General features: G+C 35.3%; 1 protein-coding gene across 3 annotated transcripts in view; it reads left to right on the top strand.

Moving 5' to 3' along the window:
* The window catches only part of Vha100-2 (V-type ATPase subunit a family protein Vha100-2), a 51,698-nt gene that overhangs the window by 19,383 nt on the left and 14,891 nt on the right, over nt 1–17,424 (top strand). The window contains exons 1-4 of one of the 3 annotated variants that reach the window (XM_072014597.1): nt 3,691–3,982; nt 14,628–14,768; nt 16,233–16,412; nt 17,237–17,365. In XM_072014597.1, the coding sequence (XP_071870698.1) occupies nt 14,652–14,768; nt 16,233–16,412; nt 17,237–17,365 (426 nt within the window). In that variant the 5' untranslated portion in view covers nt 3,691–3,982; nt 14,628–14,651. Of the gene's footprint in view, nt 1–3,690; nt 3,983–14,627; nt 14,769–16,232; nt 16,413–17,236; nt 17,366–17,424 lie in introns of those variants that run through there. The other 2 variants (XM_072014614.1, XM_072014605.1) reach the window with 2 other exon arrangements.

The raw sequence follows: 17,424 nt of genomic DNA on the forward strand, positions 1-17,424 counted from the left end.
CAACAACAGCCACCGCGATTCATCAACTGCCGACCACTGCAGCAACAGCTTGCTCTCAGAAATTATACGCTTCTTAACTGAAAACAGAGACAACAAAAGGCAATTGGAATAAAATGGATGACAATCTTCGTCCAAACCACGACAAGCAATAATAAAAAACGAAAACATTTTCAAAGAAGATCATTGCTTGTATTCCAGCAAGACGAGATGATCGAAAATTGTAATAACTCGCACGTAATTCACTCGCCAATATCTCCTCGACGAAGGAAAAGAAAGAAAAAGCGCCAATCTGCGAACTGTGCAAAGTTCACCTGACCGTGGCAGTGAAGCACGCATTATCATCGTTGATCACGGGAGATGCATCTTGAATAGACAAAAATAAAATAGAAGGTATGAGACTCACCTTGAAAGACAATTTAAAGGACAATGATCCGACCCAAAACCTACTACGCTGTCAAAGTGTAAAACATACCAAACTGTACGGCAAACTGTAAATTTTGGCCCTTGGTTGCTAATAAACCATACAAACGGTTGATGCGACGTTATCTAATTGAAATAAACAAAAAGAAGAAATCTGTCAACGAATAAGATTCAATTCGATAATACTCTCATCTGTATCGATGAATTTCCTTTACAGCGAAATGAAAATTATTGTATACTTAATACTTACATATTAAACATTTCCGATACTATCGATACATATGTCTACTGACATATATTAAGCTATTGTACATTTGAACAAAGTATAATAATATGTAGTATAAAGTATATAAGTATGCAAAGTATATAATAGTAATTTAACTAAATTACTGTATACTTAATACTTACATATTAAACATCTACGATACTATCGACACATACATATACTAACATATATTAAACTTAACTTATTGTAAAGGGAAATCTCGCAATTTTTATATTTACGCTTATTTGTTGTTGTGAAAATAAGCACAACGTGGATACTTGAAAGTTTCTCGAGTGAAAGATAAAAACGAATGGAATTCCGTTGATAAGCCTTAGCCTGAAATTACGTTTACTTAGGAAATGTCCTTTACTAGATTTTCTAGTGCAAGGATCATGCAATCATTTGCTACACGTATTAAACAATCACCGGACAAGGAAACATTGATTTAAAGTGTGTGCAATAAGTCTAAAAGAAGATATCCGTTATCATTTTTCTTATCTCGTGGCAGTAGACGTACCATTGTCTCGACAAATAAGAAAGCAGCAAATTGCGAAATGGCAATTTTATTCAACTTTAATCGCACGATTTAATTACGCGCTTCTTTTACCATTGGTCGAATTTCCTTGCTTTTCGAAAACATTCACTCGAAATTAATAAATTTTTGACGATTTGTCAACAGGTGTTATCTTATCTGTATGTATATATGTAGGTATATCTGAAGATTAACGAAGATTTGTATCCAGTTCATTACCGAAATTATACGATTACTTTTAATGCAGCTGTTACATGACAACGTTCAGAAGAATTATCTTAAAATACGACCCAGGAATGAGAAAATGGGCTGCAATGACATTACTGTTTAAACTTTGGCTTGGTGTTTTTCATGTAGAAATGAGGTCTCCAAATGCACTTGTCCGTAGGATCGGACAGAACTCAAGTTGAAAGAAAGAATGGAAAAACGATCAACTACGAATAAAAAATAGCAATTTTTCTAGAAATCATTAGTTTCTTGTTGCAGTGATTTCAACGAACGTAAGGCGAAACTGTTGAATGGAAATTTTCATAATCATAGAATTAATGCCGAATAAAGGGAAATTCAGTGAAATTCAGTAAAATCGATTTTAATCGAATCATAAACAAAGGCCACAAGTAGAAAGCATAATTAGTCATATTTTCAATCTTTCGTATAGTAGAAGAAGAATTTCGAAATTTGATACGTTATCGAGCAATTTCATGTGTAATCTATTCGTTCATTTGATTTTGCCATTAAATATGTGCTTTTGATAGCCTTTTGATCGTTTAATGAATATTAATGACATTTGTTACACAGACTACTACAAATTAAGTTAAACTAATAGAACTACTCAAGATCAATAGCATTCATCCCTTAGAGAATATCGCAGATTTGTCAGTTATTTACCTAACGCCAACCTAACCTCAACCTAACCTCAATTTTCGCTGTTTAACTCGAGCCTTTTGTTTTTCTTTTTTTGCAAAAAAAGGAAAGAATTAAAACTTTGACGCGTTCTTAGGTAAAAAAGATATGATTTTCTCGCGCTTGTCCGATAAAATAAAGCTTTTAGAAAATAAAAGACTGCGATGGAATAGTGAAAATCGGAGGTCACCGGTAAAGCGTATAATCGTTTTAAAAGATATCGAACTTATTATATCAGAAAAATTGGAAATCGTAGCGACGTAGCAAATTCGACTTCTTCGATTAGCAGAGATTAAATTAATAAAAGAAAAAGTAGGTTCTATTTAGGTCTAGCAATTAAGAGAACAGAGAACAGTCGCAGGAGGCAAACAACTTAACGCTAATTTGCCTCCTTAATTCGAATCATTGTGATATTTGTTGAAATGTTACGGCCAAATCGGGTTGATTCGTCGTCGACGAGTGGATCGTCCTTGTGACTTTGATTATGTTTTAAAATTTTATGTGTACGTTGCGTTGCGTCGAGTTGCTGTAATCTTCCTCACATCCGTGCGCATTGCGCATCTCTTCCTGCGTTTACGATTCTCCACCGATCAAATGTAATTTCATTGTGCCCCGTTTCATCGTGTAGTTGTACTTGTGGATTGCAGTTACAGTTACGAGTTACGATATCATCCCAACTTGCACGAGATACCGACCTGTATCTCTACCGATTAGGCTACGTGTATTTATGTAAATTCTTTCTTACGTACGTTCTTTTAAAAGGGCAATGCCACACGGTTTCCTAGCGAAATCGTTTCGTCTGCCATTTCTATTCCGCCGATAACTTCTGCGAATCACCTGAATTTATTGAATATTTCATAATCATGTTAATCTTTTTATCGGATACAATAATCTGATACGATTGTGTTTCAGTCGCACCTTATCTAGAGTAGAATAGTAGAGCAAATCTTTTCACAAATACTAAATTTTATTAAATTTCATGTATAATACCTGGTCTATACTATATTATACTTTACAGTAATAAAATCTAAAATTCAGCTAATCTTCTTTATAGTATTTGAATAACGTTATTCGTGCTAGTACCTAATAACCTGCCATTTATCATTTTTCAAGACTTACTTTATACATGATTCTTTGTAACATGAGACTGTTATTATAGTTGAAACATGAAAGCTTCCACGTAATACGCTAAACTTTCAACATTCGGCTGTCTTTTATTATCCATAATATTGTCATAATATCTGTATTAACATTTTTACTATATTAACGTTTGACTCGTAACCGATCGATAGCTACCTTTTGCAAATAATTCGAACGTTATCATACTATCTTCGTAACCACGAAAACGATCTCGAAATTCGAGATCGATTTTAGAGCGCCGGTGAATCGGAACAGACGTTGTCGACGAACGAGCCTGTGGTACCTGACACAGCAAATTGATTTGAATAAATGTATCTTTACGGTGTACGATTATATACAATGAACGGACTCATCACGAGGTCTGTTCCTTTATCGTGCCACCCCACCACATACGAAACATACGGAGGTGGGACATTGGGTCGAGTGTTGAATTAGATTCAGTAAAGTGAGTCGGTGAGTGCGCGCTAGTCGGTCCGGTATTGTGTGGAATCAAGTCAAATCGTTGGATCGCTCTTTTGTTATGTAATTCACTCTTTCCTCTCTCCCTTCCTCACTCTCTCTCCCTATTTCTTTCTCTCTCTCCTTCTTCTGTTTCTTCCTTTCGCGTTTCATCTTTTTCCGGTCGTGTGGTTGTTTCGATCCACTGCATTCGTAGAAAACGCTATACATCGCTGTATTCGTTGAATCTGTTTTTTGAATACCTGCGCCACATCATTCGGCGGGTGAGTAAACGCGATAGTCGCAACCAGCTTTGTATTTCATTTCTTTCGTCCTTTGTTCGAGTTACATTTTACTTTTACCGCGGTCAATTTGATTAACGTTTAAACCTTAGCTGTTGTTGACGAGTATACTCGTCATGAAGAAACGACAACATTTTCTGTTACGACGAGTCCTGTCGGTAATAAAATTAAGAAATAAGACCGGTGATTTCGTTGCAGCTTAATTCCGTGTTATAACGTACGCCACGCGTATTCTGTGCTTGACGAGTATACTCGTCATCGTTCGCTTTTCCCGCCACATTTTAGAAATAGAAAACTTCTCTAAGTTTTCGAGGAGGTCGCAATAGCTAACTGGTTCAACGTAACGCTTAAAGAAATTCCTTATCGTAAAAAGACAGAGAAAAAATGCGATAGGTCCATTTATGTTCGTCTTCCGACTTTTATTTTACGTCGCTCGCCTAAAACCTACTGGTATTCTCGTATGAAACGGTTGAAAAATGGAAACGTTTTTGGTGATGTAAACCTTTTAAAAATACTTTTTGAAAATTTGTCATTTTGTCAAGAGATAACTAAGATCAAATATTAACTGTCAGGAACGTTGCTTTCACTTGATGTTACATGTTATTAGTCTGTACAACGAACGTCAATAATAATTTTAAGTGACTAGCGGAGCAAGGAAAACACGTATTTAATGGGAAAATTATCGAACGAAAGAATAGTGTTGATACGAGTAACAGTTATTCCGATCGTGACAAGTATATCGAATTTAAAAATCGCTGTCACTTGTGTACATATGTTCCTCACTTTGTAACTTTCATACGACAGTCAGAGGTTTCGTAAGATGATTGACATTGAGTAAAAAAGTTACGTCGAAGTTGTTTGATCGGACAAAGGAAGAATAGCAAGCAATTGCTCCCAAGTCTCGATACGATAATCTTCTTTTATACGTACACTGTCGTGCAAAAGTATCCGCACACTTGACTATTATCAAGACAAGATGTATTTTAATTGGAAAACTACGGACAAAATTTATCTGCAATGATTTCATTCCTTACAATTTACTATCATCGCAGTTACGTGTAATATATCTAACGGAAATATCGGAACGCGATATTTAAATTGCTTTTCGAAAGGCGATATACAAAAATAAAACTGGTGCTTTCAATCGTAAACCTCGTAAAACTATTTTATCACTCGACAAAGTATTTATTTTAAACCCATGAGAAGATCTGTTGTTTCGAGAGATACAAAGCAATTAATATGGAAACTAGTGTTTTCGTTGGCTACATGAGATTTATAGATCAGCGATCAACCGTGGGAGAAACCTACTACCTACGTGCAGTATGTAATTATTAATTTGCCATTAGTTTACGCAGTTTGAAAAAACTCGAATTATAAATTAAGTTTAAGAAGGATGTTTCAAAAGCGCGGAGAAATTACGTGTTTGGACATACGATAATATTGCTAATGCAAGCAGTGATACTCAAATGCTAAATGTCAGCTGCTTGCACTATTTATTAATTCGTCGTGCCATAACAGGAGGGTGTGTATCATAAAGGAGAATACGCGTAACAGGGTGGAATCGATGTTACAAGAAGCGGTTATCATTCAATAAAAATTGACCTGCTCCATAAAAACTTTTGTCCGTAATGTTGGCAACTTCGTTATGTAATTAGATACAATTCTTCCGACTTGCACGATTCTACAATTATGGATGCGTTCATAGAAATTATGTAACGCGATGGATATTCTGTTCAAAAAATGTGTTTGAGATATATCAAACAGAAATGAAAAATGCTAAAGTATTCGTTTGCATGCGTAGGTACAGTAGGAGTTCTTCTTCAACTTGGTCAAATTCATGTATATTGTCATGGAAAATGATAAATGGACCATGATGTTTGCATACTTATGTATATATTTGTCACTAGCTAACGAATTCTAACGGCGAATCGAAAAACGTATAATGGCTCGTGAAACAACGTACGAACTATGCTTTTAGGTATTATTGAAAATTTCTACGTACGTGTATGTACGCAGGCGCAATTTTTGCCTTTGCTAGGTACTCGCGTCTGATTTACGAGGTATGGAACGTGTTAACGAATAAAGACGCACGGTCCTTTCACGAGTAATTTCGTGCGTATATGCAGGTACTTATACTTTGAATCGATCTCAAACACGAATATTCCCCTCTTTCTCTGCTTCGTGACGTCGGCTAAACAGGGAGCATTTACATTTTGTAAGATTGCAAGTGGCAATTCGAACTAAACAAACGATACAGCCACGTCTTTAATAATGGAATATTTCGAGCTGAATCGTCTCGATTAGCAGCGGTTAATTAGTGCCTCAGGTAGGATGCGTGTGGAATCTACGTCTGTTTTTCTCTTTCCGCTTGTCCCACCACGTAATAGTTTCCGCTAAATTGGATCTCGTTCTCCATGAGAATATCATTGCGCGTGTTCCACGAATCCACGTTGTTCGTTCAATTTTCGTTTAATTGGCTCGCTACGTTACGTTACGGTCGATGCTTGCACTGTGTCGCAAGATCGAGTTTCGGGTATTTGTTCGTAAACCAACAACGATGGGTTCGTCGTGTCGTTCGATCGGGAAACATCTTGTTCGCGCGTATCATTGAATCGATCGAAAAGGAAGATTAATTGCTTTTCCTCATGGAAAAATAAAAGATTAAAGCAATTCCGGTATAAATATCAATCCATAGCGTGTCAGGATTTCTTTTTCCGTATACCGAATGTATACATTGTATTCTCTTTTTATAGACATCTGTATTTTTCATCTATATTTTTTATTTTCGCATCCGCTATACAGGGTGAAACGAAAGAAAAAGGGGTTTCGTAGGGTTCCCGGGTTGCGATGAAAATGAAACGAACACAAACGACCAAAAAGGAGTTCTCTTTCAGTGGAATTGTACATATCGCTGTGCAAGCAACGGACTATTCGTCTCGATAGAAAATACCAGTGAAACACATAGATAGAGCAAGCGAAGGAACAGCAACCGCAACCGCAATCTCAATCGTGTCAACAGAAACAAACAATTCTTCCTAACCTCCAAAATATTAATTTTTCGAGCAACATTTATTGACACAATTTTGGCAATTTTGTATTATCTATCGTAGAAGCGACGAACCGTTTTCTTGCCTTGCTTTTTATATGAACAGTTCCATCTTATTTCTCACTGTACGAGAATATTTGTCACGAGCCGTGTCGTAACCGTTCCGTGTCTGAACGGTTAATCGGTAGAAATCAGAAATTAACGAACGAAAACGAGACGACGAGACCATCGAATGTAACAGGAATTGTTAATGGATTTTTGGTTTCTTAGATAACTAGAAACGTTAATGCTTAAGAATCCAAGCCCTGATGTTCTCCCACAGTTTATAGGAAACGTACGCTCGTTCTGTTAATTGCTAATTGACTAACTGACGCTCAAACACGTTTTCGCACGCAATGATCGCGTTTAAGCCCCGCTTTGCACACTCCGCCCTCGATCAGTTTATGGTTGTTCGTCGCGTTACCAAAGTTTCAATTAGCCATCAACGCGACGAACACGAATAAATAAGGTTCCCCCTTAAATCAAACGGTTCTCCTTTAACTTTTCGTTGTTTCTGAATTTGCCTTTCGCGAGCCTTTCGTTGTCTCTAGCTTACCTTTATCGTACGTCGGTAAACAAGGATTTAATATTTTCACTATCAAACACCGCATTTCGTTTAATGAAATTAACCACTAACGCTCTCGTTGCTTCTTCTATTATTTTTCCCTCGGTTCTTGTCTTTCGTTCCATCTGTCGTTTTTAAACAACTTATGCGATCGACGTTATCCGGTCAGATAGATCCTATCAAAAATTTTATCGATTCAGAAACTCCATTGTTTTTGCGTAAATTTATATCTCGGATGATTTACGATTACGCAACGTCCACAAGGCGAAACGATGAAAATCGACAAAATTTATCCCTGTATTTGATCATATCAATATTTTCCGAAGATAGCGGAAACTCGGTCGCGATTCTTATACGATAGTCAGACTTTGAAATGATAATTATTTAAAATAAGTAAGTCAGCTGTGTACGTGCCATTTCTTTTTCAACTTATTTCGCCTAACAACATAACAAGTATTTGGTATCGTTAAATATTTGTCCATTAGATGTAACAGAACGATTATTCAACGATAGAAGACTACGGATTTACACACGGCATACGTATTATCGTACGACCGTTTACCTACAAGCGTTTAGTTTTCGAGGTGTACACGTATTTTGTAGCATCTGTGTGTTCTTGATTGCGTGCTTATCTAATTGTAAGTGGAGCACGATCGGCGGTGTTTATCTTTTTTTTTATTCTATATAATTGTTGCCATCATTGTTGTCTTCTTTTTTTTTCCTCGCTTTATCACGAGATCGCAGCAGCTGTAAGCTACGAAAACTCAAAAGAAAGAACCAAAGTCGAGTGTTTTTCCTATTATCTCGAGTAAATACCGATACGATCTATATATTCGAAACAATTGCTCGGATATGCACGTAGCAGATACGTTTTATCGCGCACAGTCGATTAATACCGCACGCTGTTCTGCCTACGTATGGTGCACATGCATACATTTATTTATACATTTTCCAATTTCACCAGTCTCGCTTAAATACAGAGCTATGCGAGAACGTGTCAACGTTCACAGAAATTTTGCCAGATATTCGAGAAGGAGCGTAACATATGCAAATAACAAATATTATTAAATAGAAAATATCAAGAATGTCGGTAATATAGTTTCTGCCACTTATGTTTATGCCTGATGCAATTACTAATTACCAATTACTTTGGGCACGTTAGGTGAATCGTTTGACAATTTACAAGTAGTCGTAGTATTTTATATTGCGATTTCGATGATTTTCAGATATGTGACAAAGCTTTATCGTTTAACATTTTGAACAACTCTATCCTATACCTTATTTATTATTATTATTATTATTATTATTATTACTATTATTATTATTATTATTAACTAGTTTGGTTGGTAGTTAACAGTAATATTAACCCTCATGGATTTAGGTCATGAGAGTACGTAAATAAATACAAGCGACAACGCGTATACTCGTCAAACGCAGCGAAGAAAATTTTTTCCTCGTCGTGTATACCCTTCAAATGCAGTTAACTGGTTAATTCGGTCGTTCTGTCGGTCAGCATTGTTTATATCGACATTGATAAGCTTATGTTACTATATCGCCGGATTAATATTACTACTGAGCCAATTCGCAATCAGCTTGAAACATTTAGCTGGAAGGAGGCCGAGCAATGGGATACTTTTGTATATACAGAAGTATCATATGTACATATGTAACTCGAAAACTACGTTACTTGGAAACGTTGCAATTCTCCGAGTTTCGAGATATTTTCACAGATGTTTTTGTTCCACCGAGAGAAGTGATAAAAGGAATTGCGCTATCAAGGTGTAGACTTTATAATTTAAGGCTGAGCATATGTGCATACGGATGCAGTACATTTGTATGTACTTAAGAAACGTTCTACTTATCTTTGTGTTAACTTCTATTTCGGTATCTCGGTATCTCGGTTCCTCCATATGAGAACGAACCGGTGAAGAATTGCCAGCCTGTGCATACGTGTACGTGCACGTGTACGTGTACGTGTATGTGTATGTGTGACGAAATTTCCTGTTCCATGAAGCTACGTATCGCTATCGTTCGACTTAATAACTTATACGTATCAGTTTGTCGAAAGGCATTTTTATCTTCTAATGAAATGGATTATGTTCGTATCTGTACAGGGTATCCAGCTGCAGGGGTCAGGAAATTTTGGGGGGTGATTCTTGAAGCCGAAATAAGACGAAAATCAAGAATGAAAAGATCGCATTTTCGGTGTTGTTTTTTAGTTATCGACGATTAAAGTTCGATTAAAATACCCCTGCACGCGAGCAAACTTCCTTACACGAACGAAAAATGGCCAGCCTAGGCAGTGAGACGAGCAGTGATCCTCAATTCGAAGACACCTAACAGAACACCCTGTATAGTATACGTATTATACGCATACATATATACGTATCAAGTATATATATGTATTAGAGTCATTCATAATTTTTAGGACATACGTTGGTTTTATAGGGAACGCGACGTTATTAGTTTTATGTGTCGAGGAGACGATTAATCGATCAAAATTTCATATACCTGCAAGATCGCGATCTAGTGTACAGTGTGGCTTGTGAAAGTGTCGTATATGTGAATTGTATGAAACATATTGAGATTTCAGCGAGCGCTGTAACGCGAGACCAACGACGAACATGATTACATTGAGAAAATTTGAGATAAATCTAAAAATCTATATAGAAGCAACATTTAGTGCGTACGTGTGTAGATTTCGTAGAATATCAGTCGTATCAAGCTGCAAGTGGAACCAGTTTCAAGATAAAAAAAACTTTCTTTCTACTCGACCGATCTCTGCAACAAAGGTATTTAATTAAACGCGGTCAATTGTCCACTACGCTGCATTAATAAACCTTCATATTCAGCAGGACCATTTCTAACGCTTATTATACGTATCGTCGTGCTAGGTCTTAACCGCTTCAAACTTGATCCTTCTTTACCTATGCTTCTCAATTCCATCACAGCCTTTTCTATTCTTCCTCGCTCGTATTAGTTCATTTTGAGAAAAAAAAAAAAAAAAAAAAAACGTTTACGATAGAGAGCTTGACAAAAAAATAAAAAGCTACAGAGAATCGATAAATCTTATCTAAAAAATCGAAGGTAGGATAAATGAGACACTCAAAGGAATCTAAGCAAAATCTGAATCTGTATTGTAGAAGCATCTAATCTAATCTATCCTAATCTGTGGCATGCGCGTAGCTAAATAACAAGATATAATGAAATAATAATCAATATAATAATAGTAATACGAATGATGAAAATGTTGATCAAAGAATGTGAAGAGATTCGCGTACATACAGGATGAGAATTAATTTTATTCTATCAAATTATCTATTCTATCAGATTATCGTTACGATGCTGGATTATAGACTCTAACGTTTCAAATGCAATAACGGACGATTCTTAATCAGGTAGCTGTTTTTGACGAGTATATTTGTGCTTAAAAAGTAGTTACAATTTGCTATATAAATTGCAATTCGGTAATTGCAGTAAACTGCAGTAATAAAATTCAAAAATAAAACGGTCATTTCATTTATCATCCATCAACAGCCACATGTACTACTGTGTGTTTAACGAGTATACTCGTCATCGTTTACTTTTTGCGACTCATTTTAAGTACATACTTTTCAAAATTTTCAAAGAGATCGCCACAGCTAACTGGTTAATAATTTATAACGCGTAACTCGTAAAATTTCGCTAATGATATTACTTCAACTGTGATCGAGACGACTTTAATTTGTGCTTTGCATTCTCAGATACTTGGGCGTTTTCAGATTACGTTTAAATGTTTGAAGTATGTGGAATATATGGAAAATATACCTATCTATTATTATTTTACTAATCTATTCGAATCTAATTCAAATTCATTGTTTAATTAATCCTACAACTGTGATAATTTAGGAAACTTCCTAAATTATCACTACTCGATAGAGTTGGGTGAATGTCTGGGAAAAATAATATCTAATGTATTTAAATGTTTGAGCATGTTGCATATTTACGTCGAATATACTATATTGATACATACATACATACATACATACATATATGTGTACTGTAATTTAATGGTAATTTAAAAATACATGCACCTTTAGATAAACGTTCCATCGAAAAATCCGTATTTATTCTTTTTTGTCATTATAATAAAACTAATATTACGCTCGAGATCTCGAAAACTCAGTGTACGTATATTTATCGGATGGATCGTTTTTCCCTAATCGCTCAACTAATCGTCTATAACATATACAAATTATTTCGTAAACCGAATTTGTAAGTATTACGTATATACCATTGTTTTTATCATTCGTCGATAAGATCACGTTTCGTTGCTAAGTTCCATAGAACATTTTATCGCCTTAGCTACATAATAACCAAGATAATAAACTCGATCGTCATTACTGTTTTGTAAACCTAGAGGTTAGAGTTCTATAGCTGCTTAGTTTAACTTTACTTACTTAGTTATACTTGGTTTAAATAATATTGTGAGTCTACAGTACGGACGTATCTGAAACTCTTTGAAATTTTCCCTAAATATCGGTTAGTTAAATCGGCAAATATCAGTATTTGACATAAACTTACGATGTTCCGTTGTAACGTTTGATTTGCGATAAACGACTTCCTATCTTTGACTCCAATGAGATCATATTTGACTTACCATGTCGGACGAAGTTAAAAGGAAACGTTATGAATAAAGCTTAAAAGTTCAATTTTCTCGTCATATGTATCGAATATATGTATATGCACACGTACATATACAGTGGCTTACAGTAGATGCTATTTGGATACTCGTACAAAATCTCTATGAATATTTTATGTACCCATGAAAGAAAAAATTGTTTCAAACTTCATTAACGCTCAACAACAACAACGACGACGACGACGACGATAAAATTGTTACATATAAATAATACGTATTAACGACATGTATCATTAATATTATCAAGTATTATAACTAATAAATATGATAAGATTTATGATGGAATTCTTATCTATACGTATGTATACGAGCTGAAATTCAAAATTACAAGGAATGTTAAACACTCGCTCTATTCCATGAACGTAATACGGTCTGTTATGACGAGCCCTATCGGCAATAAAATTAAACAATTAAACGGTCATTCCGTTACAACTTAATTCTATATTATAACAGCCACACATACTTATTCCTTGACAAGTATACTCATCATTGCTTACCTTTTGCGACACATTTTGGGTACACGCTTTTCAAAGTTTTTAAAGAGGTCGCAACAGCTAACTGGTTAAAGCTAAGTATAACGTAAAAGGTATATCGTTCGGTTAAATTGATAATTAGTTAAACGAACATAGGGAAAACAAATATTTTATTATATTAAGAATTACGATGGCACTAGGAGAATTACGCGAAAAATAAAATAAAGTAAAATAATGAAAAATAAAAATATCAGTTTGGTAACATTTAGTAGAATAGAAACAGTTGTAGTCGTAACGAGTTATCATGTAGAATTATCTAAGGTTGAGTCGCGGAATACACCTGTGTTTAGTAGTAATTTAGCAAGATTAATTACATTACGTGGAAACGTTGTTGTAACTTCGAATCATGTGAAAAAGATTACAATCACCTTGAACTTAACACGTTGCCTTGCTTTTCTTGCCTCTACGCTCTTATTTCTTATACATGTATACGTATAGATTATATGTGTGTATATCGCGATTTATTCTTCGACAATCTCTTTCCGTGATCCCATCCGTGATCGTTATCGAAGAAACACGTTATCGAAATATAATATACGACGGTTTTTAAATTCGATCTGAAAAGGATACGTTTATCTCGTATAGTCTTTATATTTGTAATCTAATACAATACGTATTTATTAATTTTTTTTCGATATTTTACTTACGTAAATGTTTATCATTTATATATATCGATATTTATATGATAGTCTAAATAGTATAAATAATTAAAGCTGTCTTACGATATACACTATCGTATGCATATGAAGTTATTGTAAATATATTTCTACCACCACCTGTGCTTCTATCTCAGCACGCACGACATCTGTTCGCAATTAAATACGCGGGAGAAAATTTGATCGATAATAAGTTAACAACTTTCGAGATACGTGAATACATACAACGGAAATCGAGAAAAGAAAAAAGCGATAGCAATATGTAAGCTTAATTCCGTTACACAACTTAATCCCGAAGAAATATCGATAAACAAAGATGTAATCACGCTGTCGCTGTTATTGAGTCGAAGAAAATCACAGTATTATATGACAACGGTGGTTATGAAAATTAGTAAACCTTAAAACTGAACGAATTCTTATTATGCGATTCTTAGTATCGTTATACATGTGTATATATTATACGTGTGTATACAGAGTATACACAATAAAAAAATGTTTTGAATAAAAGTTAATCGATTTCCAGTCGGCAAGAAACTGCCGACCGAACGTACAAAATGTCTAAAAGATTATTTCCGATTAAGAGTCAAAGTCGCATTGCATTTCTTATATGACACTGTATATCATAAATGGCAACACGGCACTTTCAGGTCTATTACTTCTATCTTTTCCTTGGTTTTCGTACGCTCTATTATGAAATCGAAATATATTTTAAATTAAGTATTTCCGGCTAAAGTAGCAGTCTGGTCCTTTTGTAGAGAAGTTAGAAATAGAAAATCAAAAAGAAGCTCATCCATCGATCGACGTTACGTATCGACAAAAATTGACAAATTTATTTCAAAGAGTGAAGATCAGCTAAAAATCTCGAAAATAGCGTCGCTTCGAGAATAGCTACAAAAACACCATTTGGGATCGTGTATTACTCAGAACTATGTAATTTTGCCGAACGAAATCTTTTTCCTATCATCTACCGTCACAGAGTTGTAGCTCGTCCTATTTACGTAAGACACTCTGTATACGTAGCCATTGGTATAACTTAACGTAAGATAATCGTTCTTTCTACCTTTTATACTTTTAGAAAAATGGAAATCTTTTTTTTTGTTATTGCAGGACAAAACATAACTGGCTGTTGGGATGGGTGCATTATTCAGGAGCGAGCAGATGGCCCTCTGCCAGTTGTTTATTCAACCAGAGGCGGCCTATCTTTCCGTTTCCGAACTCGGGGAAACGGGCACGGTGCAGTTTCGTGATGTAAGTTTAATTATCGGTGTAATCTTTCTTTAAATTCTTTGATATCGTAGAAGCGTTACACGGCTACATACCGGGACGGGATTATAAAGTAAAACGAAATTCGAGATACGAAAGATACAAGTTCGTATTTACACGCAGATAAATACGTATTTATTTTTAAATATACCACGGAAAAAGAATTTGTTCCGAGCTAATATTCTACCTAACCTTGAACGAGCCCCTAAGTACTTGCAGTGACTCGCCAAAGTATTTCCACTCTCGCAGAAATTTTTTACGAATATGCGATATTACGTGTGATAATACATTTCATATGAATGAAATATACTTGAACTCTGATGGATTACGTTTGGTAAAGATCGAAAGAAATCTGAAAATTATACACGTGTATATAAAAATTACGAGATAGGTAGATACAATATATATATATATATATATATATATATATATATATATATAGGTTAAATTTATATTTATATTTATAAATATAGATATGTGTACAGGTTATATTTATAGGTAATACATAGGTTAGTACAAGTACACCTACACAATTGCTTTAATATTCGAATAGCATTCAAAACGGAATTTTTTTAAACTTTTCTAAAAAATTTTTAAATTCGACTAAACGACTTAAGTTTTTTGTCGTCGACGTGTAATACGAGCAACCGCATATGTTTGCAGTATACAGGATGTCCCGCAAAACGTGGTCGACCGATCGATACAAGATAATCTTGGCACAGTGGTGTTTCATTACCATGTGAACGAAAGTTGAAAATGTTTCCCATAGTACATGTAATACAAATACTTTCGTACTTACGTGGCCAGAAACTCGAGGATTTTAACTACTGTTCGATCTTACGACCTTGCTGTATCGCTTCCACCTCCTATGCCTCCTATATCGATAGCTTTTTTGCGAGTATAGATAATTAATTATAGTGGAAGAGAAGATTATACAGAAGTCGAGAAGACGTCGACTACGTTACATCTCGTTTAACCAGTTAACTACCTTTGACGAGTATATACGTCGAACGAAAGCTTTATTTCACTGCATTTGACAAGTATACTCGTCGTCATCTGTATTTATTTACGCACTTCGTGACTTAACCCCGCGAGAGATTTCTAAAACTAAATTCTCGAGTTAACTGGTTAATGATTTCTTCGAAACTTAGCTTAACCGGAAGTTTCGTATGAACGTAATGCAATGGTGGCTCGCAATCGGTATTGTTTTATGCGTTCCGAGTTGGTAAACGACCTTTCATCGATGTCTTTGATGTTTTTGAATTGCATTTTTTTTTCTATTGACTGGAAACAGCCACTCGCTCGAGAAAACTTGCAGTTCGAACTTAAAATGAAACGAACCTTCGTACGTGCAATGAGCATAGGGATAGAACGAACAGCGCGATTAGACAGTGCGTTCAAAATTAACGATCTTCTTGCTTACTCTCTTCGCTCTTGATTCGTTCGCAGCTCAATGGCGATGTGAATTATTTTCAACGAAAATTCGTCAACGAAGTGCGTCGATGCGACGAGATGGAACGGAAACTTCGGTACATCGAAGCTGAAGTGAGGAAGGACGGAGTACCGATTGCTGATAACCTCACCCAACTACCACGGGCACCGAATCCTCGTATGATCATAGATCTCGAGGTAAGATTTCTATTTCCTTCCTAACGATAATGACTTAATTAATTTCCTCACGATTATCCTCTCTCTCTCTTAGCTTCTTATCGTATTCGATCTTTTAATCGTTCGTATCAATTTTATATATTGAAAAACAATCCCGTTAGCATCGTAACGAAACATTATCGGTATGATAATATCGGCAAAAATTTCTAACCAATCTAAAATATATATAAAAATAGAATAGATAGATAGATAGAAAAAATATATGTGCGAAGTAAAATGTATTCGTTTGTCGCGAACACGCGCATATAGAGGGCAAGGGGCTGAAAGAATTAGCCAACAGCCAGTGGAAATACGATTTCGTAAAGTTACTTTCATTAAATTGTTTAAATCGTTTGTTTTTGACACAAATATGTTTGTACTAATTTCAATTATTTTTCCTAAATAATCTGTATACTATAAGAATGTATCACAAATAAACGAAACGACTATTTTACTTTTTAATTCTATTACCAACAGAGCTCGTCATAATACAAAATATTACCATTTCTTCATGACGAGTATACTCGTCGAAAACAGCTAACTGATTAATTTGATGTGGTAGAAAAACGTAGATTAGACTGAACTACAGATCGGTAGCTGTAAAGTTAATACCTATGTCCTGTAAGAAGTTGAAAGTATACGTGCGTGTATTTTTTGTATTCCATAGAGAAAATGCGAGAAATCGCGACAATAAACGAATAATTATTTCTCCAATCGTTTGTTCGTCCTCTACTCTTCGTTTCATCCATCGTATTGGAACGATAGAACGAAAGGGTAAAGAATAAAGGTATTTTATTTGGTTGCAGGCCCATCTCGAGGAAACGGAGAACGACATTTTAGAGCTGAGCCAAAACGCGGTGAACCTGAAGAGTAACTACCTCGAGTTGACGGAATTGCGACACGTGCTCGAGAAGACTCAAGTATTTTTCACGGAGGTAGCTAAAGTAGTTCACAGCAGCTTTTGCTCATAGCGTCGTCCTCCTTCGTGTAATCG

Source organism: Bombus fervidus, chromosome 2, assembly GCF_041682495.2.
Source record: "Bombus fervidus isolate BK054 chromosome 2, iyBomFerv1, whole genome shotgun sequence".
Lineage (NCBI taxonomy): Eukaryota > Metazoa > Arthropoda > Insecta > Hymenoptera > Apidae > Bombus > Bombus fervidus.